At 44.2% G+C, this 24,165-nt stretch overlaps 1 protein-coding gene across 1 annotated transcript; it reads left to right on the forward strand.

Moving 5' to 3' along the window:
* Nucleotides 1-829: 829 nt before the first annotated feature.
* On the forward strand, nucleotides 830-23,931 carry helb (helicase (DNA) B). Its single transcript, XM_084194101.1, has 14 exons — nucleotides 830-1,099; nucleotides 1,498-2,202; nucleotides 4,286-4,542; nucleotides 4,963-5,181; nucleotides 5,330-6,148; nucleotides 7,253-7,430; nucleotides 8,035-8,176; nucleotides 8,532-8,677; nucleotides 8,783-8,867; nucleotides 12,380-12,439; nucleotides 20,456-20,690; nucleotides 20,830-20,988; nucleotides 21,723-22,484; nucleotides 22,721-23,931. The coding sequence occupies exons 1-14, from the start codon at nucleotides 889-891 to the stop codon at nucleotides 22,838-22,840; spliced, it is 4,098 nt and encodes a 1,365-aa protein (XP_084050227.1). The 5' UTR covers nucleotides 830-888; the 3' UTR covers nucleotides 22,841-23,931.
* The last annotated feature ends 234 nt before the right edge of the window (nucleotides 23,932-24,165 follow it).

Below are 24,165 nucleotides of genomic sequence, written 5' to 3' on the forward strand. Positions count from 1 at the left end.
GCTGGACTGTTCCTTTACACGGTACCCTGTCCTGTTTATCTGTTTAGCCTCAGCCCAAACTTTCATCGCCATTACCAGTTGTTGTCTTAGCGATTTGGAAAGCTGCCGCGGTCATCCCCCTCTTCAAAGGGGGTGACACTCTAGATCCAAACTGTTACATAACTATATCCATCCTGCCCAGCTTTTCAAACGTTTTTGAAAGCCAAGTTAACAAACAGATCGCCGACCATTTCGAATCCCACCGTACCTTCTCCGCTATGCAATCCGGTTTCCGAGCTGGTCATGGGTGCACCTCAGCCACGCTCAAGGTCCTAAACGATATTATAACCGCGATCGATAATAGACAGTACTGTGCAGCCGTCTTCATCGACCTGGCCAAGGCTTTCGACTCTGTCAACCACCGCATTCTTATTGGCAGACTAAATAGCCTTGGTTTCTCAAATGACTGCCTCGCCTGGTTCACCAACTACTTCTCAGATAGAGTTCAATGTGTCAAATTGGAGGGCCTGTTGTCTGGACCTATGGCAGTCTCTATGGGGGTGCCACAGGGTTCAATTATTGTGTATATCAATGATGTCGCTCTTGCTGCTGGTGATTCTCAGATCCATTCTCACACCATTTTGTATACATCTGGCCCTTCATTGGACACTGTGTTAACAAACCTCCAAACGAGCTTCAATGCCATACAACACTCCTTCAGTAGCCTCCAACTGCTCTTAAACACTAGTAAAACTAAATGCATGCCGACTAGGCCGGTGGGTGGCGCTTATATGCTAGTTTTTGGGCTGGCTCGAAAAAAAACTAAAGCACTTCCGCTTTGGCACTTCCTTGTTTTTATGTCAGCTGTGAAATGAAATTGACGCGCGAAATAAGCTAAACAAAACAGAAATGTCACTGTTGGGGTGTCCTCTTGGTGACAGAAACATAATCGGCTACATTTTACCTGAAAATAAGGTTAAAAAGGCTGAAAATGCCGATTCTGATGGGGAAGATGATGAGGAGGAAGAAGCACAGCCGGAGTTTCTGGATATGAAAGAGATGGACAGCGTTAGCTCTGGAGGACATCTGTTTAAGTCCTCCATACCGGCCCGAAACGAAGGTGGTTGGTCGTTGACAGATCATCATAGCTTTGATAAGTTCACATGATAAAGTTAGCCTAACTAGCTAATGAGGTTGTCACTTGCAACAAATGAGGCATGTTTATCTAGCTAACAAGTTGCCAACCATCTGCGATAAGGGACCGTGACAGTGTCACTTTGTCGATCGAGCATGTATTGATTGTAACTTCTACTGTAGAAATAGGAGCTAGTTGCCTACTGTAATTCTACAGTTTGTTCAATCTGCTTTATCTCTTGATAGTGACACTAAAACACACACACAAAACTCATACAATCCACCACGATGAATGCATTCTGATGATCTAGCTAGCTAGCTAGTCCGCAAAATAACTAACTATCTTGTGTAATTGTTTCGTTTTCTATCACATGCCCATTCCAGTTGAGTTCCTGGACATTGTGTCTGGTAAGAGATGCAGAGTAGAGGGCCGGTTCAGTCTGAAGGACCCATGGTGGGAGGCAACCTTCACGGCCCGCGCAGCCAGGGGCAAGCTGGTGCTGCGGGGCTACCCTGCCTACCGCCTTCGCTCAGACCTCCAGGTGGACCAGGGTCGCTCCGTCCTGTCTCTGCGGGGCTACCCTGCCTACCGCCTTCGCTCAGACCTCCAGGTGGACCAGGGTCGCTCCGTCCTGTCTCTGCGGGGCTACCCTGCCTACCGCCTTCGCTCAGACCTCCAGGTGGACCAGGGTCGCTCCGTCCTGTCTCTGCGGGGCTACCCTGCCTACCGCCTTCGCTCAGACCTCCAGGTGGACCAGGGTCGCTCCGTCCTGTCTCTGCGGGGCTACCCTGCCTACCGCCTTCGCTCAGACCTCCAGGTGGACCAGGGTCGCTCCGTCCTGTCTCTGCGGGGCTACCCTGCCTACCGCCTTCGCTCAGACCTCCAGGTGGACCAGGGTCGCTCCGTCCTGTCTCTGTTCCTAGCGGCCTGCGGCGTGGGTGCAGAGTTCGTCACCCCGTTCTTTGCTTGGCTGCCGATGGGAAGGAAGGTGGGGTTTGACAACCTGCAGGAAGTTCTGGCTGAGTTTGAGGAAGGAGAGCAGCACAGAGCATTGGCACAGCAGATTAAAGCGTTGGTCTCTGTTTCAGGTAGGTGGACGTGGGGGAGAGATACATCTTGACCTACAGTGTTTTGGTAATATGGAGTGCTGTGAGCAAAGACCATAGGTGTGTTCAAATACTAATATTAACCGTACTATTTGTGACATAAATTGAGTATGTAGTATGCTTATTGGTCATAGTATGGATATAGTTAGTATGCCAAAAGTTCCCGGATGTCGTACTACATTCGCCAAAATACGAAGTATACAATCAATGGACACTATTTCCGTGCTTTTAGGGCCCATAATGCAATTCTTCAGAAAATGTGCTTGGCTTCACAACGTTTTCAGATTTGAAGAAAATGGCGGACAAAGTGCAGCAGAAGTCAGACGAGAGCGGATACAAATTCGTTGCTTTAACTAATTATGACAAATGTTAATGAAAATGTTGAGCAATGTAATGAAGTAATGACTTTTCAAATAAGTTACAAGTTATGTTGGCTGACAATTTGTTAGCTACGCTATCTTTATGAACCGCATAGCATATCATTACAGCAGTATGTACCAGGTATGTTAGCTACATACTGTAACGTTAGTTGGCTACTAATACATCGAACTTACCAGTATATTTACCTAATGCTATCTAACTATAACTACCCAACGTACACTACCGTTCAAAAGTTTGGGGTCCTTGTTTTCGAAAGAAAAGCAATTTTTTTGTCCATTAAAATAACATCAAATTGATCAGAAATACAGTGTAGACATCGTTCATGTTGTAAATGGCTATTGAAGCTGGAAACGGCTGATTAAAAAAAAAAAAATAATAATTTGAAAATCTATTTCAGCAACCATCAGTCCTGTGTTCCAATGGCACGTTGTGTTTGCTAATCCAAGTTTATCATTTAAAAAGGCTAATTGATCATTAGAAAACCCTTTTGCAATTATGTTAGCACAGCTCAAAACTTGTGCTGATTAAAGAAGCAATAAAACTGGCCTTTTTGAGACTAGTTGAGTATCTGGAGAATCAGCAATTGTGGGTTCGATTACAGGCTCAAAATGGCCAGAAACAAATAACTTTCTTCTGAAACTCGTCAGTCTATTCTTGTTCTGAGAAATGAAGGCTATTCCATGCGAGAAATTGCCAAGAAACTGAAGATCTCGTACAACGCTGTGTACTACTCCCTTCACAGAACAGCGCAAACTGGCACTAACCAGAATAGAAAGAGGAGTGGGAGGCCCCGGTGCACAACTGAGCAAGAAGACAAATACATTAGTGTCTAGTTCGAGACACAGACGCCTCACAGGTCCTCAACTGGCAGCTTCATTAAATAGTACCCGCAAAACACCAGTCTCAATGTCTACAGTGAAGAGACGACTCAGGGATGCTGACCTTCTAGGCAGAGTTGCAAAGATTCGTAAATTCGCTCTGGCTATCTACTCCGATTTCAGAGCACTCTCGTCTGTGTGCCAGAGCGCAGAATAACGTATGTATTTACGAACGCTCAACACCCGTTGAATGAGGCCGGTGTCGATAAACGTCGGCAAAAAGATAAATTAAATTGTTGCCAGCAGCAGCTACATTCACCAACGCTCTGGATAACATGAAAACAGCCTAACCAGCTCTGCTCGGGCGAGTAAAATGGTCAGAGTGAGGTGTTCTCTCATTTGTGTCTGAAGTAGCTAGCAAGCTAGCCAGTTAGCTTGGGTGCTTGACTGCCGTTGTTAGGTCAGAACGCTCGGATCAACCCTACTCCTCGGCCAGAGCGTCCAGTGTGCGCTCTGAATGCTCCGAGAACAAAGCGCTCTGAATTTACGAACTGACAATCTGACAACGCCCTGAATTTACGAACGCCCAGAGCACATTCAGGCACTCCAGATTGAATTTACGAACACACCCAGAGTCTAGCTAGAAATGTGTTACGCTAACAAGCTAGCAAGAGGTTGCATAGCAACAGCATCAACTTCCGGTAGACAGTCGAAGCGCTAATACGCGCAACTGAAATGATACCGTTCGTTTACAGTATACTAAAATGAACTAATAGTATGCAGTATATACTCATTAAGTATGTAGTATACAGTATGTTAGTCTGGGTATTCGAACACAGCTCGTCATCGGTCTGTCTGTCTATCAGTTGCAGGGATGCGCGTGAAGGCTGCCTCTCTGTACCCCCATGTGATGAGATACCTGCCTACCCTGCTGCCCGGGCGCTTCACTGAGCTACTGGGCCGGGGCAAGGGCAGCGAGAAACGTCCTGCAGCACAGGGAGCTACACAAGCCCCTACACATGTCACACCGATGGATGAAGATGAGGAAGAGGAGCGTCTCAGCTTGCTGGCTAAAATAGAGGAGATTATCAAGACTGATGTCTGGAAGCTGGGCTTTAACTATGTAAGTGTAATCTCCTGGCTGGTTGTGGACTGTTGTTTGGTTAACAAACTGTGTCAACAGTTTCTGTAGACTTCGATCAGACCAATCCAGTAGTGACCTATCATAGCATCCCTCCAATCTGCCATGAACGCATTGAGTCAGACAGACTCAATTATTTTCTTAATTTAGTTTATCTTGAGTAATCACTTCTCCCTTTTTCCCTCTCTCTCTTTCTCTCTCTCTCTCTCTCTCTCCCCTCTCTCTCCCTCTCTCTCTCCCCTCTCTCTCTCTCTCTCTCTCTCTCTCTCTCTCTCTCTCTCTCTCTCTCTCTCTCTCTCTCCCTCTATCTCCCTCTCTCTCCCCTCCCTCTCTCTCTCCCTCTCTCTCCCCTCTCTCTCTCCCCTCCCTCTCTCTCTCCCTCTCTCTCCCCTCTCTCTCTAGGTTATGTACAAGGAGTTGAGGCTCGTCCGTTGCGAGGCTCAGCTGAGATCCTTCCATGAGTGTAAACTCTTCCAAGAGATCCCCCTGAAGCAGCGTAACGCCCTGCGAGTCTACGACTCTCTAAAGATCCACTGCTGCAGGACGGGCAGTACCTACACAGAACTCCCCAGCCTGTGTGACGAGGTCAGGAGGGGGTGTAGCTCCGTGGGGGAGGAGGAGGTACGAGGAACACTGTAGAAAGACCTCTGTCCACTTTGTGTTTTTAATCCTCAGTGATTGTTTTGATGTGTTGTTGTTGACTCGCTTGCTGAGCCAGCTCCATATGTATTTGGAATTTCCAAATGACTTAATGAATTCATTCATTCAGGTTTGGGACGCTGTCCACTTCCTCAAAGAGCTGGGTGTGGTGGTGCGGGATCGCCAGAAGGTGGCGCTGCAGAACCTGCATTCTTATGAGACTGGGATAGCTGAGTGTCTACGCTGTCTGGTGCAGGGAGAGCCCTGGGTTATACCTCTGGATGTCATAGAGGTACTGACTGCTTCAGCACTGGAGAGGCTGAGGAAGAGAGGAGGGAGTGGGGAGGATCGAGGTGAGGTGGACTCCGACACAGAGCAGAAGGCTGATCATCTGAATGAAAGGTGTGATATGGAGGGCACCGCTGCAGAGACAGGCCGTACTAATACTGCTGTTGGAACGGCCAATGGATACTCTGACCCAGACCACATCAAACGAGACCCAGAACCAGCCCCCCTTACATACCAGGGCCCCTATCCTCCTCCAGTAGATTTAGACCCAGACCAGGTGCGTGCGGCGGAGATGATCTGCTCCAACCCGGTGACTGTGATCAGCGGTAAGGGGGGCTGTGGTAAGACCACGGTGGTGAGTCTGGTGTTCAAGGCAGCCATGCAGCAGAGCTCAAAGAAGAAGGAGGAGGAGGAGGAGGAGGAGGAGGTCAGGAAGGCATGCTGGGACTTTGAGAATGACTTCTGTCTGTCCGAGCGGTGGGAAGAAGAAGCCCTGTCGCAGAGTCTCCTCTCTCAGTTAGAGGGGGAGGTAAAGGGGGAGGAGAGGGAGAAGTTGTCGGTTTTACAGGGAGAGGAAGAGGTGTTACTAACAGCACCCACAGGGAGAGCTGCATCTCTGCTCACCAAGAGAACCTGCTTCAAGGCCTACACCCTGCATCAGGTTGGTACAGGAGACCGTTCTGACCTTAGAATGACATATAGAATAGTTATTCAATAGGATCTCTGAAGTTCTGACCCTGTATATTTAAATTAGCAAGGTACAGAACAGGTTTCTGAATGGCAAACATTAGCCTGTCGCCGTCAGCTGCCATATTCACCGTCAGCAGCCACATTCACCGTCAGCAGCCACATTGACCGTCAGCAGCCACATTGACCGTCAGCAGCCACATTGACCGTCAGCAGCCACATTGACCGTCAGCAGCCACATTGACCGTCAGCAGCCACATTGACCGTCAGCAGCCACATTGACCGTCAGCAGCCACATTGACCGCCAGCAGCCACATTGACCGCCAGCAGCCACATTGACCGCCAGCAGCCACTCTTCCCTGTCATCCCTCGCTCTTCCCTGTCATCCCTCGCTCTTTCCTGTCATCCCTCGCTCTTCCCTGTCATCCCTCGCTCTTCCCTGTCATCCCTCGCTCTGCCCTGTCATCCCTCGCTCTGCCCTGTCATCCCTCGCTCTTCCCTGTCATCCCTCGCTCTTCCCTGTCATCCCTCGCTCTTCCCTGTCATCCCTCGCTCTGCCCTGTCATCCCTCGCTCTTCCCTGTCATCCCTCGCTCTTCCCTGTCATCCCTCGCTCTTCCCTGTCATCCCTCTTCCCTGTCACCCCTCGCTCTTCCCTGTCATCCCTCGCTCTACCCTGTCATCCCTCGCTCTGTTCCCTGTCATCCCTCGCTCTTCCCTGTCATCCCTCGCTCTTCCCTGTCATCCCTCGCTCTTCCCTGTCATCCCTCGCTCTTCCCTGTCATCCCTCGCCCTCCCCTGTCATCCCTCGCCCTCCCCTGTCATCCCTCGCCCTCCCCTGTCATCCCTCGCTCTTCCCTGTCATCCCTCGCTCTTCCCTGTCATCCCTCACACTCCCCTGTCATCCCTCACCCTCCCCTGTCATCCCTCACCCTCCCCTGTCATCCCTCACTCTCCCCTGTCATCCCTCACTCCTCCCCTGTCATCCCTCACTCTTCCCTGTCATCCCTCACTCTTCCCTGTCATCCCTCACTCTAACCTGTCATCCCTCACTCTTACCTGTCATCCCTCGCTCTCAGGTGCTGTGGAGTTTCATGCAGGCCAAGAAAGACCTTAATGGGGCTCCTGAGGAGTGGAAGTTTGCCTGTGTGCGTGTGTTGGTGGTGGATGAGGGCAGTCTGGTGTGCGTTCAGCTCCTCCACTCTGTCCTCACCATGCTCACCAAACACGCACAGCTCAGGAAGTTTGTCTTTCTGGGTACGTTGGGTTTTAAGCTCAGGTTTAAGCTGTACAATGTGAAACGTGTAAAGTATGATGTCAACAGTTGTTGGGTGTGAAGCTGGAACATAGTTAGTTAAGGAGAGGACTTCCTGTCCTGTACAATGGTAATGGAACACTTGTGGAGGGTGAAGCTGGAACAGAGTTAGTTAAGGAGAGGACTTCCTGTCCTGTACAATGGTAATGGAACAACTGTGGGGGGTGAAGGTGGAACATAGTTAGTTAAGGAGAGGACTTCCTGTCCTTTACAATGGTAATGGAACACTTGCGTTCTTACATTGCCTTCAGACTGCTCAGAATCACTGATCTACAAATCACCTTGTATTCCAATAAACTCCTCATTATCGGAATGAGATGAGACTATGCTGCTTAAACCTATCCTGCAAACACTTAACGATTAGGACTTGCTGGCTGACTGTTTGTCTAGGGGACGCTGTCAGCTGCCCAGTATCCAGCCAGCCAACACCTTGTATGACCTGTTCTAGGTTAGCCTTGTGTAGTTAGCCATATGTCTGCCATAATGGAGGCTAGTCAGGTCTGGGCTCCAGCTACCGTATGTGAAGGTGTAGCTCTGGTTGTCTAGGCGATGTGCGTCAGCTGCCCAGTATCCAGCCAGGCAACACCTTGTATGACCTGTTCCACAGTCTGGGCCGGGCTCACTGGGCCATCGAGATGAGGACCAACCACAGAGCTGAGTCTCAACTCATCGTCAACAACGCCGGACTGTAAATATGACATTGGTTTTTGTCTTTAGTTTTCCAACACACATAGACATGCCTCAGTCATTCTTTGATATATATATATATATATATATATATATATATATATATATATATATATATATATATATATATATATATATATATATATTTTAAAAATGCAATATGTAGCTAGAATATCCAGAATTTTAGATACAACTTTGCAAATTCAGATATTAAATGCATTATAACATTTTCTTGATTGTTTAAATTGCAAATTCTGTAAGCTAGATTTTTGACAAATGTTCTTATCATGTCCTGATGCCATGACTGATGACCATGAGAAAGGAGAGATCCTGCGTCTGTCCTTTTTTTCTTTCAGAATCGCCGAGATGGGGATGAAGCATACTTTCAGACCGCTCCACTACGACGCCATCTTGGATCTGAATGGGAGTTACACCATGCCCTCTGAAGACAAGAGGTTCATCCTCATCCTGCTGCCCAACACCAACGAGGACTCTGTCTATGGTGAGGACACCATGGACTCCATCTTACAGGCTCGGTACGGGCTCTGTGCTGAAAACCCCTAAAACTCACAATATAAAGCAACACAATTGATGTCGTTTTTTTCAGACCTCCAGGTGGCTATCGAACTATTACTGAACGCTGCTCCAGGACTGAAGAATGATACCACGTCACAGTTCATTGCCTTCAGAAGGTAAGACATGTATAGGACAGTAGGATGGTCAGATATGTAAAGGGTTTCTCTACACCATTGATGCGATAGGGGAGTAAGGTGATCAGATGTGTACACTACCGGTCAAATGTTTTAGAACACCTACTCATTCCAGGGTTTTTCTTTATTTTTTTTACTATTTTCTACATTGTAGAATAATAGTGAAGACATCAAAACTATGAAATAACACATATGGAATCATGTAGTAACCAAAAAAGTGTTAAACAAATCAAAACATATTTTGTATTTGAGATTCTTCAAATAGCCACCCTTTTGACTTGATGACAGCTTTTCACACTGTTGGCATTCTCTCAACCAGCTTAATGAGGTACAGTGGGGAAAAAAAGTATTTAGTCAGCCACCAATTGTGCAAGTTCTCCCACTTAAAAAGATAATAATAATAATAATAATAATATGCCATTTAGCAGACGCTTTTATCCAAAGCGACTTACAGTCATGCGTGCATACATTTTTTTTTGTGTACGGGTGGTCCCGGGGATCGAACCCACTACCTTGGCGTTACAAGCGCCGTGCTCTACCAGCTGAGCTACAGAGGACCAAGATGAGAGAGTCCTGTAATTTTCATCATAGGTACACGTCAACTATGACAGACAAATTGAGGAAAAAAAATCCAGAAAATCACATTGTAGGATTTTTTATGAATTTATTTGCAAATTATGATGGAAAATAAGTATTTGGTCAATAACAAAAGTTTCTCAATACTTTGTTATATACCCTTTGTTGGCAATGACACAGGTCAAACGTTTTCTGTAAGTCTTCACAAGGTTTTCACACACTGTTGCTGGTATTTTGGCCCATTCCTCCATGCAGATCTCCTCTAGAGCAGTGATGTTTTGGGGCTGTCGCTGGGCAACACAGACTTTCAACTCCCTCCAAATATTTTCTATGGGGTTGAGATCTGGAGACTGGCTAGGCCACTCCAGGACCTTGAAATGGTTCTTACGAAGCCACTCCTTCATTGCCTGGGCGGTGTGTTTGGGATCATTGTCATGCTGAAAGACCCAGCCACGTTTCATCTTCAATGCCCTTGCTGATGGAAGGAGGTTTTCACTCAAAATCTCACGATACATGGCCCCATTCATTCTTTCCTTTACACGGATCAGTCGTCCTGGTCCCTTTGCAGAAAAACAGCCCCAAAGCATGATGTTTCCACCCCCATGCTTCACAGTAGGTATGGTGTTCTTTGGATGCAACTCAGCATTCTTTGTCCTCCAAACACGACGAGTTGAGTTTTTACCAAAAAGTTATATTTTGGTTTCATCTGACCATATGACATTCTCCCAATCCTCTTCTGGATCATCCAAATGCACTCTAGCAAACTTCAGACGGGCCTGGACATGTACTGGCTTAAGCAGGGGGACACGTCTGGCACTGCAGGATTTGAGTCCCTGGCGGCGTAGTGTGTTACTGATGGTAGGCTTTGTTACTTTGGTCCCAGCTCTCTGCAGGTCATTCACTAGGTCCCCCCGTGTGGTTCTGGGATTTTTGCTCACCGTTCTTGTGATCATTTTGACCCCACGGGGTGAGATCTTGCGTGGAGCCCCAGATCGAGGGAGATTATCAGTGGTCTTGTATGTCTTCCATTTCCTAATAATTGCTCCCACAGTTGATTTCTTCAAACCAAGCTGCTTACCTATTGCAGATTCAGTCTTCCCAGCCTGGTGCAGGTCTACAATTTTGTTTCTGGTGTCCTTTGACAGCTCTTTGGTCTTGGCCATAGTGGAGTTTGGAGTGTGACTGTTTGAGGTTGTGGACAGGTGTCTTTTTATACTGATAACAAGTTCAAACAGGTGCCATTAATACAGGTAACGAGTGGAGGACAGAGGAGCCTCTTAAAGAAGAAGTTACAGGTCTGTGAGAGCCAGAAATCTTGCTTGTTTTTAGGTGACCAAATACTTATTTTCCACCATAATTTGCAAATAAATTCATTACAAATCCTACAATGTGATTTTCTGGAGAAAAAAAATTCTCAATTTGTCTGTCATAGTTGACGTGTACCTATGATGAAAATTACAGGCCTCATCTTTTTAAGTGGGAGAACTTGCACAATTGGTGGCTGACTAAATACTTTTTTCCCCCACTGTATACAGAAGATAGCCCTATTTGGTAAAATACCAAGTCCATATTATGGCAAGAACAGCTCAAATAAGCAAAGAGAAACGACAGTCCATCATTACTTTAAGGCATGAAGGTCAGTCAATACGGAACATTTAAAGAACTTTGAACGTTTCTTCAAGTGCAGTCGCAAAAACCATCAAGCACTATGATGAAACTGGCTCTCATGAGGACCACCACAGGAATGGAAGACCCAGAGTTACCTCTGCTGCAGAGGATACGTTCATTAGAGTTACCAGCTTCAGAAATTGCAGCCCAAATAAATACTTCACAGAGTTCAAGTCACAGACACATCTCAACATCAACTGTTCAGGAGGAGACTGTGTGAATCAGGCCTTCTTGGTCGAATCGCTGCAAAGAAACCACTACTAAAGGACACCAATAAGAAGAAGAGACTTGCTTGGGCCAAGAAACACGAGCAATGGACATTAGACCGGTGGAAAATTGTCCTTTGGTCTGGAGTCCAAATTGGAGATTTTTGGTTCCAACCGCCATGTCTTTGTGAGACGCGTGTGGGTGAAAGGATGAGCTCTGCATGTGTATTTCCCACCGTAAAGCATGGAGGAGGAGGTGTTATGGTGTGGGGCTGCTTTGCTGGTGACACTGTCTGTGATTTATTTCGAATTCAAGGCACACTTAACCAGCATGGCTACCACAGCATTCTGCAGCGATACGCCATCCCATCTGGTTTGGGCTTAGTGGGACTATCATTTGTTTTTCAACAGGACAATTACCCAACACACCTCCAGGCTGTGTATGGGCTATTTTACCAAGAAGGAGAGTGATGGAGTGCTGCATCAGATGACCTGGCCTCCACAATCCCCCGACCTCAACCAAATTGAGATGATTTGGGATGAGTTGGACTGCAGAGTGAAGGAAAAGCAGCCAACAAGTGCTCAGCATATGTGGGAACTCCTTCAAGACAGTTAGAAAAGCATTCCAGGTGAAGCTGGTTGAGAGAATGCCAAGAGTGTGCAAAGCTGCCATCAAGGCAAAGGGTGGCTATTTGAAGAATCTCAAATATAAAATATTTTAATTTGTTTAACAGTTTTCTGGTTACTACATGATTCCATATGTGTTATTTCATAGTTTTGATGTCTTCACGATTATTCTACAATGTAGAAAATAGTAAAAATAAAGAAAAACCCTTTAATGAGTAGGTGTTCTAAAACTTTTGACCAGTAGTGTAGAGGGTTTCTCTGCACCATTGATGCTATAGGAGAGTAGGGTGGTCAGATATGTAGAGGGTTTCTCTGCACCATTGATGCTATAGGAGAGTAGGGTGGTCAGATATGTAGAGGGCTTCTCTACACCATTGTTTGACCTGTATCTTAACTGTACCTCCATTTCTTTTGCAGGAGGGAGTGTGCCTTGATCAATGAGCTTTGCTGCAAGCATTACTGCAACCACCGCACCAAGTAAGTCACTACTGCTATTGGAAGAGATGTTGTTTCTACTGCTATTAGAAGAGATGTTAGAAGAGATGTTGTTTCTACTGCTATTGGAAGAGATGTTGTTTCTACTGCTATTGGAAGAGATGTTGTTTCTACTGCTATTAGAAGAGATGTTGTTTCTACTGCTATTGGAAGAGATGTTGTTTCTACTGCTATTGGAAGAGATGTTGTTTCTACTGCTATTGGAAGAGATGTTGTTTCTACTGCTATTGGAAGAAGAGATGTTGTTTCTACTGCTATTGGAAGAGATGTTAGAAGAGATGTTGTTTCTACTGCTATTGGAAGAGATGTTGTTTCTACTGCTATTGGAAGAGATGTTGTTTCTACTGCTATTAGAAGAGATGTTGTTTCTACTGCTATTGGAAGAGATGTTGTTTCTACTGCTATTGGAAGAGATGTTGTTTCTACTGCTATTGGAAGAGATGTTGTTTCTACTGCTATTGGAAGAGATGTTGTTTCTACTGCTATTAGAAGAGATGTTGTTTCTACTGCTATTAGAAGAGATGTTGTTTCTACTGCTATTGGAAGAGATGTTGTTTCTACTGCTATTGGAAGAGATGTTGTTTCTACTGCTATTGGAAGAGATGTTGTTTCTACTGCTATTGGAAGAGATGTTGTTTCTACTGCTATTGGAAGATATGTTGTTTCTACTGCTATTGGAAGAGATGTTGTTTCTACTGCTATTGGAAGAGATGTTGTTTCTACTGCTATTGGAAGAGATGTTGTTTCTACTGCTATTGGAAGAGATGTTGTTTCTACTGCTATTGGAAGAGATGTTGTTTCTACTGCTATTGGAAGAGATGTTGTTTCTACTGCTATTGGAAGAGATGTTGTTTCTACTGCTATTGGAAGAGATGTTGTTTCTACTGCTATTGGAAGAGATGTTGTTTCTACTGCTATTGGAAGAGATGTTGTTTCTACTGCTATTGGAAGAGATGTTGTTTCTACTGCTATTGGAAGAGATGTTGCTTCTACTGCTATTGGAAGAGATGTTGTTTCTACTGCTATTGGAAGATATGTTGTTTCTACTGCTATTGGAAGAGATGTTGTTTCTACTGCTGTTAGAAGAGATGTTGTTTCTACTGCTATTAGAAGAGATGTTGTTTCTACTGCTATTGGAAGAGATGTTGCTTCTACTGCTATTGGAAGAGATGTTGTTTCTACTGCTATTGGAAGAGATGTTGTTTCTACTGCTATTGGAAGAGATGTTGTTTCTACTGCTATTGGAAGAGATGTTGTTTCTACTGCTATTAGAAGAGATGTTGTTTCTACTGCTGTTAGAAGAGATGTTGTTTCTACTGCTATTAGAAGAGATGTTGTTTCTACTGCTATTGGAAGAGATGTTGCTTCTACTGCTATTGGAAGAGATGTTGTTTCTACTGCTATTGGAAGAGATGTTGTTTCTACTGCTATTGGAAGAGATGTTGTTTCTACTGCTATTGGAAGAGATGTTGTTTCTACTGCTATTGGAAGAGATGTTGTTTCTACTGCTATTAGAAGAGATGTTGTTTCTACTGCTATTGGAAGAGATGTTGTTTCTACTGCTATTAGAAGAGATGTTGTTTCTACTGCTATTGGAAGAGATGTTGTTTCTACTGCTATTGGAAGAGATGTTGTTTCTACTGCTATTGGAAGAGATGTTGTTTCTACTGCTATTAGAAGAGATGTTGTTTCTACTGCTGTTAGAAGAGATGTTGTTTCTACTGCTATTGGAAGAGATGTTGCTTCTACTGCTATTGGAAGAGATGTTGCTTCTACTGCTATTGGAAGAGATGTTGCTTCTACTGCTATTGGAAGAGATGTTGTTTCTACTGCTATTGGAAGAGATGTTGTTTCTACTGCTATTGGAAGAGATGTTGTTTCTACTGCTATTGGAAGAGATGTTGTTTCTACTGCTATTGGAAGAGATGTTGTTTCTACTGCTATTGGAAGAGATGTTGTTTCTACTGCTATTGGAAGAGATGTTGTTTCTACTGCTATTGGAAGAGATGTTGTTTCTACTGCTATTGGAAGAGATGTTGTTTCTACTGCTATTGGAAGAGATGTTGTTTCTACTGCTATTGGAAGAGATGTTGTTTCTACTGCTATTGGAAGAGATGTTGTTTCTACTGCTATTGGAAGAGATGTTGTTTCTACTGCTATTGGAAGAGATGTTGTTTCTACTGCTATTGGAAGAGATGTTGTTTCTACTACTATTGGGAGAGATGTTGTTCTACTGCTATTGGAAGAGATGTTGTTTCTACTACTATTGGAAGAGATGTTGTTAGAAGAGATGTTGTTTCTACTGCTATTGGAAGATATGTTGTTTCTACTGCTATTAGAAGAGATGTTGTTTCTACTGCTATTAGAAGAGATGTTGTTTCTACTGCTATTAGAAGAGATGTTGTTTCTACTGCTATTGGAAGAGATGTTGTTTCTGCTGCTATTAGAAGAGATGTTAGAAGAGATGTTTCTACTGCTATTGGAAGAGATGTTGTTTATACTGCTATTGGAAGAGATGTTGTTTCTACTGCTATTGGAAGATATGTTGTTTCTGCTGCTATTAGAAGAGATGTTTCTATTGCTATTGGAAGAGATGTTGTTTCTAATGCTATTAGAAGAGATGTTGTTTCTACTGCTATTGGAAGAGATGTTGTTTCTGCTTCTATTAGAAGAGATGTTAGAAGATGTGTTTCTACTGCTATTGGAAGAGATGTTGTTTCTACTGCTATTAGAAGAGATGTTGTTTCTACTGCTATTAGAAGAGATGTTGTTTCTACTGCTATTGGAAGAGATGTTTTTAGAAGAGATGTTGTTTCTACTGCTATTAGAATAGATGTTGTTTCTGCTTCTATTAGAAGAGATGTTAGAAGAGATGTTTCTACTGCTATTGGAAGAGATGTTGTTTCTACTGCTATTGGAAGAGATGTTGTTTCTACTGCTATTGGAAGAGATGTTTCTACTACTATTGGAAGAGATGTTGTTAGAAGAGATGTTGTTAGAAGAGATGTTGTTTCTACTGCTATTAGAAGAGATGTTGTTAGAAGAGATGTTGTTTCTACTGCTATGTAACCAGTTATAAAAAGGAAGAATCTGCGATGTGATGAGGCAGAGGGGAGTTTACTCCACTCCTAGACCCTGTTTGTTTCTATTAGAAAGTCCAGCAGGTCTCCTTAGCTGTATACATACAGTGCATTCGGAAAGTATTAGAAGAGATGTTGTTTCTACTGCTATTAGAAGATATGTTGTTTCTACTGCTATTGGAAGAGATGTTGTTTCTACTGCTATTGGAAGAGATGTTGTTTCTACTGCTATTAGAAGAGATGTTGTTTCTGCTGCTATTAGAATATATGTTAGAAGAGATGTTTCTACTGCTATTGGAAGAGATGTTGTTTCTACTGCTATTAGAAGAGATGTTGTTTCTACTGCTGTTGGAAGAGATGTTGTTTCTGCTGCTATTAGAAGAGATGTTAGAAGAGCTGTTTCTACTGCTATTGGAAGAGATGTTGTTTCTGCTGCTATTAGAAGAGATGTTGTTAGAAGAGATGTTTCTACTGCTATTGGAAGAGATCTTGTTTCTACTGCTATTAGAAGAGATGTTGTTTCTACTGCTATTAGAAGAGATGTTGTTAGAAGAGATGTTTCTACTGCTATTAGAATATATGTTGTTTCTACTGCTATTAGAAGAGATGTTGTTTCTACTGCTATTGAAAGAGATGTTGTTTCTACTGCTATTGAAAGAGATGTTTCTACTGCTATTGGAAGAGATGTTGTTTCTACTGCTATTGGAAGAGATGTTGTTTCTACTGCTATTGGAAGATATGTTGTTTCTACTGCTATTGGAAGAGATGTTGGTTCTACTGCTATTGGAAGAGATGCTGTTTCTACTGCTATTGGAAGAGATGCTGTTTCTACTGCTATTGGAAGAGATGTTGTTTCTACTGCTATTGGAAGAGATGCTGTTTCTACTGCTATTGGAAGATATGTTGTTTCTACTGCTATTGGAAGAGATGTTGTTTCTACTACTATTGGAAGAGATGTTGTTTCTACTACTATTGGAAGATATGTTGTTTCTACTGCTATTAGAAGAGATGTTAGAAGCAATGTTGTTTCTACTGCTATTGGAATAGATGTTGTTAGAAGAGATGTTGTTAGAAGAGATGTTGTTTCTACTGCTATTAGAAGAGATGTTAGAAGAGATGTTGTTTCTACTGCTATTGGAAGAGATGTTGTTTCTACTACTATTGGAAGAGATGTTGTTTCTACTGCTATTAGAAGAGATGTTGTTTCTACTGCTATTAGAAGAGATGTTGTTAGAAGAGATGTTGTTTCTACTGCTATGTAACCAGTTATAAAAAGGAAGAATCTGCGATGTGATGAGGCAGAGGGGAGTTTACTCCACTCCTAGACCCTGTTTGTTTCTATTAGAAAGTCCAGCAGGTCTCCTTAGCTGTATACATACAGTGCATTCGGAAAGTATTCAGACCCCTTGACTTTTTCCACATTTTGTTACATTACAGCCTTTTTCTAAAATTGATAAAATAGTTTTTTTTCTTCATCAATCCCCATAATGACAAAGCAAAAAACAGGTTTTTAGAATTTGTTGCACATTTATTAAATATAAAAAACTGAAACGTTTACTTAAGTATTCAGACCCTTTACTCAGTACTTTATTGAAGCATCTTTGGCAGCGATTACAGCCTCGAGACTTCTTGGGTATGATGCGACAAGCTTGGCACACCTGTATTTGGGGAGTTTCTCCCATTCTTCTCTGCAGATCCTCTCAAGCTCTGTCAGGTTGGATGGGGAGCGTCGCTGCACAGCTATTTTCAGGTCTCTCCTGAGATGTTCGATCGGGTTCAATTCCGGGCTCTGGCTGGGCCACTCAAGGACATTCAGAGACTTGTCCAGAAGCCACTCCTGCGTTGTCTTGGCTGTGTGCTTAGGGTCGTTGTCCTGTTGGAAGGTGAACCTTCGCCCCAGTCTGAGGTCCGCTCTGGAATAGGTTTTCATCAAGGATCTCTTTGAACTTTGCTCCGTTCATCTTTCCCTCGATCCTGACTAGTCTCCAAGTCCCTGCCGGTGAAAAACATTCCCACAGCATGATGCTGCCACCACCATGCTTCACGGTAGGGTTGGTGCCAGGTTTCCTCCAGACGTGACGCTTGGCATTCAGGCCAAAGAGTTCAATCTTGGTTTCATCAGACCAGAGAATCTTGTTTCTCATGGTCTGAGAGTCCTTTAGGTGCCTTTTGGCAAACTCCAAGCGAGCTGTCATGTGCATTTTACTGAGGAGTGGCTTCCGTTTGGCCACTCTACCATAAAGGCCTGATTGGTGGAGCGCTGCAGAGATGATTGTCCTTCTGGAAGTTTCTCCCATCTCCACAGAGGAACTTTGGAGCTCTGTCAGAGTGAACATCGGGTTCTTGGTCACCTCCCTGACCAAGGCCCTTCTCCCCCGATTGTTATATTGTTATAGAAACATCTCAAGGATGATCAATGGAAACAGGATGCACCTGAGCTCAATTTTGAGTCTCATAGCAAAGGGTCTGAATACTTATGTAAATAAGGTTTCTACAAACCTGTTTTCACTCATTATGGGGTATCGTGTGTAGATTGATGAAGAATTGTTTTTATTTAATAGCATTGCAGTTTAGGCACAATATAGATTTTGGCCACTAGATGGCAGCAGGGTGTGTGCAAAGTTTCAGATTGATCCAGTGAAGCATTGCAACACTGGACTATTTTGTAGAAAGTCTGCCCAAATGTGCCGAAATGGTCAGTTGATAAATTTTCATGTACATAACTATAGAGAACATACAAAAAAATGATATGGTAATACAAAATGTATGTTTACACACTCCCAGGAATGTAATACATGATGGATCATTAGCTTATACACTAACTTTCACACATCTAGATGGCCGGGCGGGGTGGGTGTGGAGCCAGAGACAGCAGGGGTACAACCTGTAGAACCCAGTTCCTACATTTTAATATGAAAATGGATTGTTTCAAACAAAACTATGCTACATTTTATCACAAATCAGAGCAAGATTACTGAATGTACACTACCGGTCAAAAGTTTTAGAACACCTCATTCCCCTCATTCACTCATTCAAGGGTTTTAATTTTAAAAATGTTCTACATTGTAACTACATCAAAACTATGAAATAACATATGGAATCATGTAAGTGTTAAACAAATCAAAATATATTTTATATTTGAGATTCTTCAAATAGCCACCCTTTGCCTTGATGACAGCTTTGCACACTGTTGGCATTCTCTCAAACAGCTTCATGAGGTAGTCACCTGGAATGCATTTCAATGAACAGGTGTGCCTTCTTAAAAGTTAATTTGTGGATTTTCTTTACTTCTTAATGTGTTTGAGCCAATCAGTTGTGTTGTGACAAGGTAGGGGGGTATACAGAAGATTTGGTAAAAGACCAAGTCCATATTATGGCAAGAAGCAAAGAGAAAAGACAGTCCATCATTACTTTAAGACATGAAGGTCAGTCAATACGGAACATTTCAGGAACTTTGAAAGTTTCTTCAAGTGCAGTCACAAAAAACATCAAGCGCTATGATGAAACTGGCTCTCATGAGGACCGCCACAGGAAAGGAAGACCCAGAGTTACCTCTGCTGCAGAGGATAAGTTCATTAGAGTTACCAGCCTCAGAATTTGCAGTGGAAATAAATGCTTCACAGAGTTCAAGTAACAGACACATCTCAACATCAACTGTTCAGAGGGGACTGTGTGAATCAGGCCTTCATGGTCGAATTGCTGCAAAGAAACCACTACTAAAGGACACCAATAAGAAGAAGAGACTTGCTTGGGCCAAGAAACACGAGCAATGGACATTAGACCGGTGGAAATCTGTCCTTTGGTCTGATGAGTCCAAATTTGAGAGTTTTGGTTCCAACCGCCATTTCTTTGTGAGACGCAGAGTAGGTGAACGGATGATCTCCGTATATATATTTCCCACCGTGAAGCATGGAGGAGGAGATGTGATGGTGTGGGGGGGCTTTGCTGGTGACACTGTCTGTGATTTATTTAGAATTCAAGGCACACTTAACCAGCATGGTTACCACCGCATTCTGCAGCGATACGCCATCCCATCTGTTTTGGGCTTAGTGGGACTATATAATTTGTTTTTCAACAGGACAATGACCCAACACACCTCCAGGCTGTGTAAGGGCTATTTTACCAATGAGAGTGATGGAGTGCTGCATCAGATTACCTGGCCTCCACAATCCCCCGACCTCAACCATATTGAGATGGTTTGGGATAAGTCGGACCGCAGAGTGAAGGAAAACTAGCCAACAAGTGCTCAGCATATGACTGTTGGAAAAGCATTCCAGGTGAAGCTGGTTGAGAGAATGCCAAGGCTATTTGAAGAATCTCAAATATAAAATATATATATTGATTTGTTTAACACTTTTTTTTTTTGGTTACTACATGATTCCATATGTGTTATTTCATAGTTTTGACGTCTTCACTATTATTCTACAATGTAGAAAATACTCAAAATAGAGAAAAACACTTGCATGAGTAGGTGTTCTAAAACTTTTGACCGGTAGTGTAAGTAAATTATTTACCTTCAGAGTTGAATGTATCAAACCAGTTGCCGTGATTCGTTTTTTGTTGTTGTGCACTCTCCTCAAACAATAGCATGGTATGTTGTCACTGTAAGAGCTACTGTAAATTGGACAGTGCAGTTAGATTAACAAGAATTTAAGCTTTCTGCCCATATAAGACATGTCTATGTCCTGGAAAGTTTGCTGTTACTTACAACAGTCATGCTAATCACATTAGCGCACGTTAGCTCAACCGTCCCGTATACGGGACACACCGATCCCGTAGAGGTTAATCCGTTTTAGAATAAGGCTGTAACGTAACAAAATGTGGAAAAAGTCAAGGGGTCTGAATACTTTCCGAATGCACTGTGTATATATAGATAGATGGATCATTTTGGGTTTGATATGTTGATCTTTTACCTCAGAAACGTCAAGAACCGACTTGATTTCCAGCCGGGAGATAAAGTCTGCTGTACAAAGAACGGCTACGTCGCAGACAGGAACAAGGAGGGGTCTCCTGAAGAAGAGGTCCTGGAGAACATAGCTGACAGGGCCAGGACAGGGCAGAGACTTCCTGGACTGGACAGAGAGGAGAGGGGGAAAAGCAAAAAGAAGGAGAAAGAACGCCTGTGCAACGGAGAGATATTCTTCATTAAACATGTGAGAAAATGAGAGGACCCTTCACTTAAGCAATAGTTTACATGTTTTTTAGGCTGTCAATGACTACAATGGCTCTGGCTCCGGCTCAATTCTAATTGGTTGAGCCCTGCTCTTTTGGTTGTGTCTCCTCCTGTGACAGGACGTGACAGAGGAGGAGGCGGGCTCACAGCGGAGCAGGAAGCAGAGGTACCTGACTCTGGATGATCGTGACGGACGGATGCTGTGTGTGTCCTTTAGGGATCTGCAGAGAGAGTGTAGACTGCAACACGCCTGGGCTAGGACCATACACACCTTCCAGGTACCCACACACACACACACACACACACACACACACACACACACCACAGACTAGGCTGCAACACACTTGGGCTAGGACCGTACACACCTTCCAGGTACCCACACACATACACACACACACACACACACACACACACACACCACAGACTAGGCTGCAACACACTTGGGCTAGGACCATACACACCTTCCAGGTACACACACACACACACACACACACACACACACACACACACACACACACACCACAGACTAGGCTGCAACACACTTGGGCTAGGACCATACACACCTTCCAGGTACCCACACACACATATACACACACATACACATACACACACACATATACACACACACACACACCACAGACTAGGCTGCAACACACCTGGGCTAGGACCGTACACACCTTCCAGGTACCCACATACATTCTCTCCCTCTCTCACTCTCTTCTCTCACTCTCTCCTTTTTCTCTCTCCCTCACTCTCCGTTCTGTCTCTCTCTCTCTCTCCTTTCTTTCTCTCTCTCTCTCTCTCCTTTCTCTCTCTCTCTCTCTCCTTTCTTTCTCTCTCTCTCCTTTCTCTCCCTCTCTCTCCCTCCTCTTTCTCTCTCTCTCTCTTTCTGTCTCTACTCAGTTTATGAATGGTGTATGATTAAACTAAGCAGTTCAGTAGATTCTAACTAGTTAGCCATTTTCTCTGATGGAATGATTCAGTTGTACTGTACCTTCCCGCTGTGTATCAGGGCTCGGAGACGGAGACGGTTGTGTACGTGCTGGGTAACGGCAGCGTCCAGACGTGGAAACACGTGTACACGGCCGTGACACGGGGACAGAAGCGTGTATATGTCATAGCCAAGCAGGAGGGCATGGCCTCAGCCATCAAGAGACGCATCATCCCACGTAACACCCGGCTGGGAACCCTGGTCAAAGAGCTACTGGTCCAGCCTGGAGCTGGAGGGGCTGTGGGGCAGGACCAACCAGACCAGAACCAACCCCTGCCAGGCACACCTCGCAGGGCAGCCCCAGGCTTCGGGCCTACGCGGTCCACTCCTCTGGCCTCACCTAGCTGGTCTCTAGGGAGCAGCCCCTACAGAACCCCTGTAGCAGCACCCAGCGTCCTCTCTACACCCATCCTAGCAGTCCCACTTCACGCCAATCGTGTCCAGTCCCACTCTACATCGGTCCTACCCAGGCAGCTGTGGAGAAATGAGCCTCCAGCAGCTTCTCAGGCAGATGCTACAGACACCTCTCTAATGGACGACATCACTTTCAGTCAGGCATATACCTGGTCGCCTATGAACAGCAGCTCTGAGGACCCCTCTCAGGAGCAGCCTGGGTGGTGTGAGGAGGAGGAGGAGGAGGAGGGGATCAAGATGGAGGCTAGCTCTGTAGAGGATGGACACACGGGGAAAGCTGCTCTGTCTGGGGGTGAGAGCTCCCCTCTCAAGAGGACGCTCAGTCCTGACAGTGGGCAACAGAATGTAACTCCTTCAAAACAGATGAAGGTAAGAGAAGGAAGCCTTGGTGTATAGTCAGGCAGATTTTCAATTGTGCTTTTTGTGGTGGAAGCAGTACATTTCACACATGACTAGGGCACGTCTGAAGAAGTGTTTGTGGTATGGTGTGGAGGGGTTATTTTAGTAGAAGTGTTTTTATGCGGTTATTCTAAGAGAGTTATTTTGGAAGAGTTGTCACTTTTCTCTGACTCCATCTTGCTGTTGTTGTTCTGTCATCTGTGTAGGTGGAGCCATTCGAATCACCGCTGGGCTGTTCCAGCCTGCAGCAGCTCTCCCTCCGCACGCCAACTCACAACCCCCGCGGTAAACGGCTCTTCCAAGATCCACCCTCCGACCGGGACTGACCACCTTCTCTCCCTGACCCCCCCGCAGAGACCCGTCCACACATGGGTTCTGTTTGTTAGGGTACACCATAGCAAAATGTTTTGCAGCGTGCAATTCTTATTGATTATATAAATACCCAATATTCAACATGGGGAGGATTTTACATGGATTTAACACTTAATGTTCTCTACTTATGATTGATCTCCACTGCATTGATACCAGGATATCTTATGATTGATGTCCACTACTGCATTGATACCGTGATATCTTATGATTGATGTCCAGTACTGCATTGATACCAGGATATCTTATGATTGATGGACACTACTGCATTGATACCGTGATATCTTATGATTGATGTCCAGTACTGCATTGATACCAGGATATCTTATGATTGATGGACACTACTGCATTGATACCGTGATATCTTATGATTGATGGACACTACTACATTGATACCACAGAACAATGAGACGGATATTTCACCGGATGTATAAATGTGAAGCATCCGCTTGGCGTTTCTACTCACTACCAAATATGGTAGTGAGAGGAAGCCCAGTGGCCGGCAGTGGGAGATGATGGAACAAGATGGATTTTGGCCGACATTCTGCAAATGTTCCCATCGATGAAACATCTTATCTCAATACAGTTCCCAAAACTAGAATCTGTTACGAACAGGGTGGACTATATTTTTTAGACTTTACCCTTTGCCAAAGTTTTTAAAAATGGCGTTGTTTTAGGAGTGCAAAGGCAAATTGAATTACTGCACACGCGCACTACACACAGTAGGCGTTACCTAACATAAATATGCAAATGCATGCTAGAACACAGCCAATAGGATCTCGCTAGCTCGTGCTTGGCTCTGCCCACCTCCTTGCTTGTTCTGCCCACTATGACTCATTTGTTCTCATTTGAAACGATGGGCTATGGTCTATCTTGGTTTAGTTATAAAACATCTTTGTTGATACCAAGATATATTATGATTGATGTCCAGTACTGCATTGATACCAGGATATTTTAATCAAATAAAATTGTATTTGTCACATGCGCCGAATACAACAGGTGTAGACCTTACAGTGAAATGCTTACTTACAAGCCCTTAACCAACAATGCAATTAAGATTTTTTAAAAACTAAATAAACTAAAGTAAAAAAGAAAAGTAACACAATAAAATAACAATAACGAGGCGATATAGGGGTTACCGGTACCGAGTCAACGTGCGGGGGTACAGGTTAGTTGAGGTAATTTGTGAAGTGACCTATGCATAGATAATAAACAGCGAGTAGCAGCAGTGGGGGTGGGGGGGGGGGTCAAAGTAAATAGTCTGGGTGGCCATTTGATTAAT

This window comes from Coregonus lavaretus, assembly GCF_964263955.1.
Source record: "Coregonus lavaretus genome assembly, contig: HAP1_SCAFFOLD_1314, whole genome shotgun sequence".
Lineage (NCBI taxonomy): Eukaryota > Metazoa > Chordata > Actinopteri > Salmoniformes > Salmonidae > Coregonus > Coregonus lavaretus.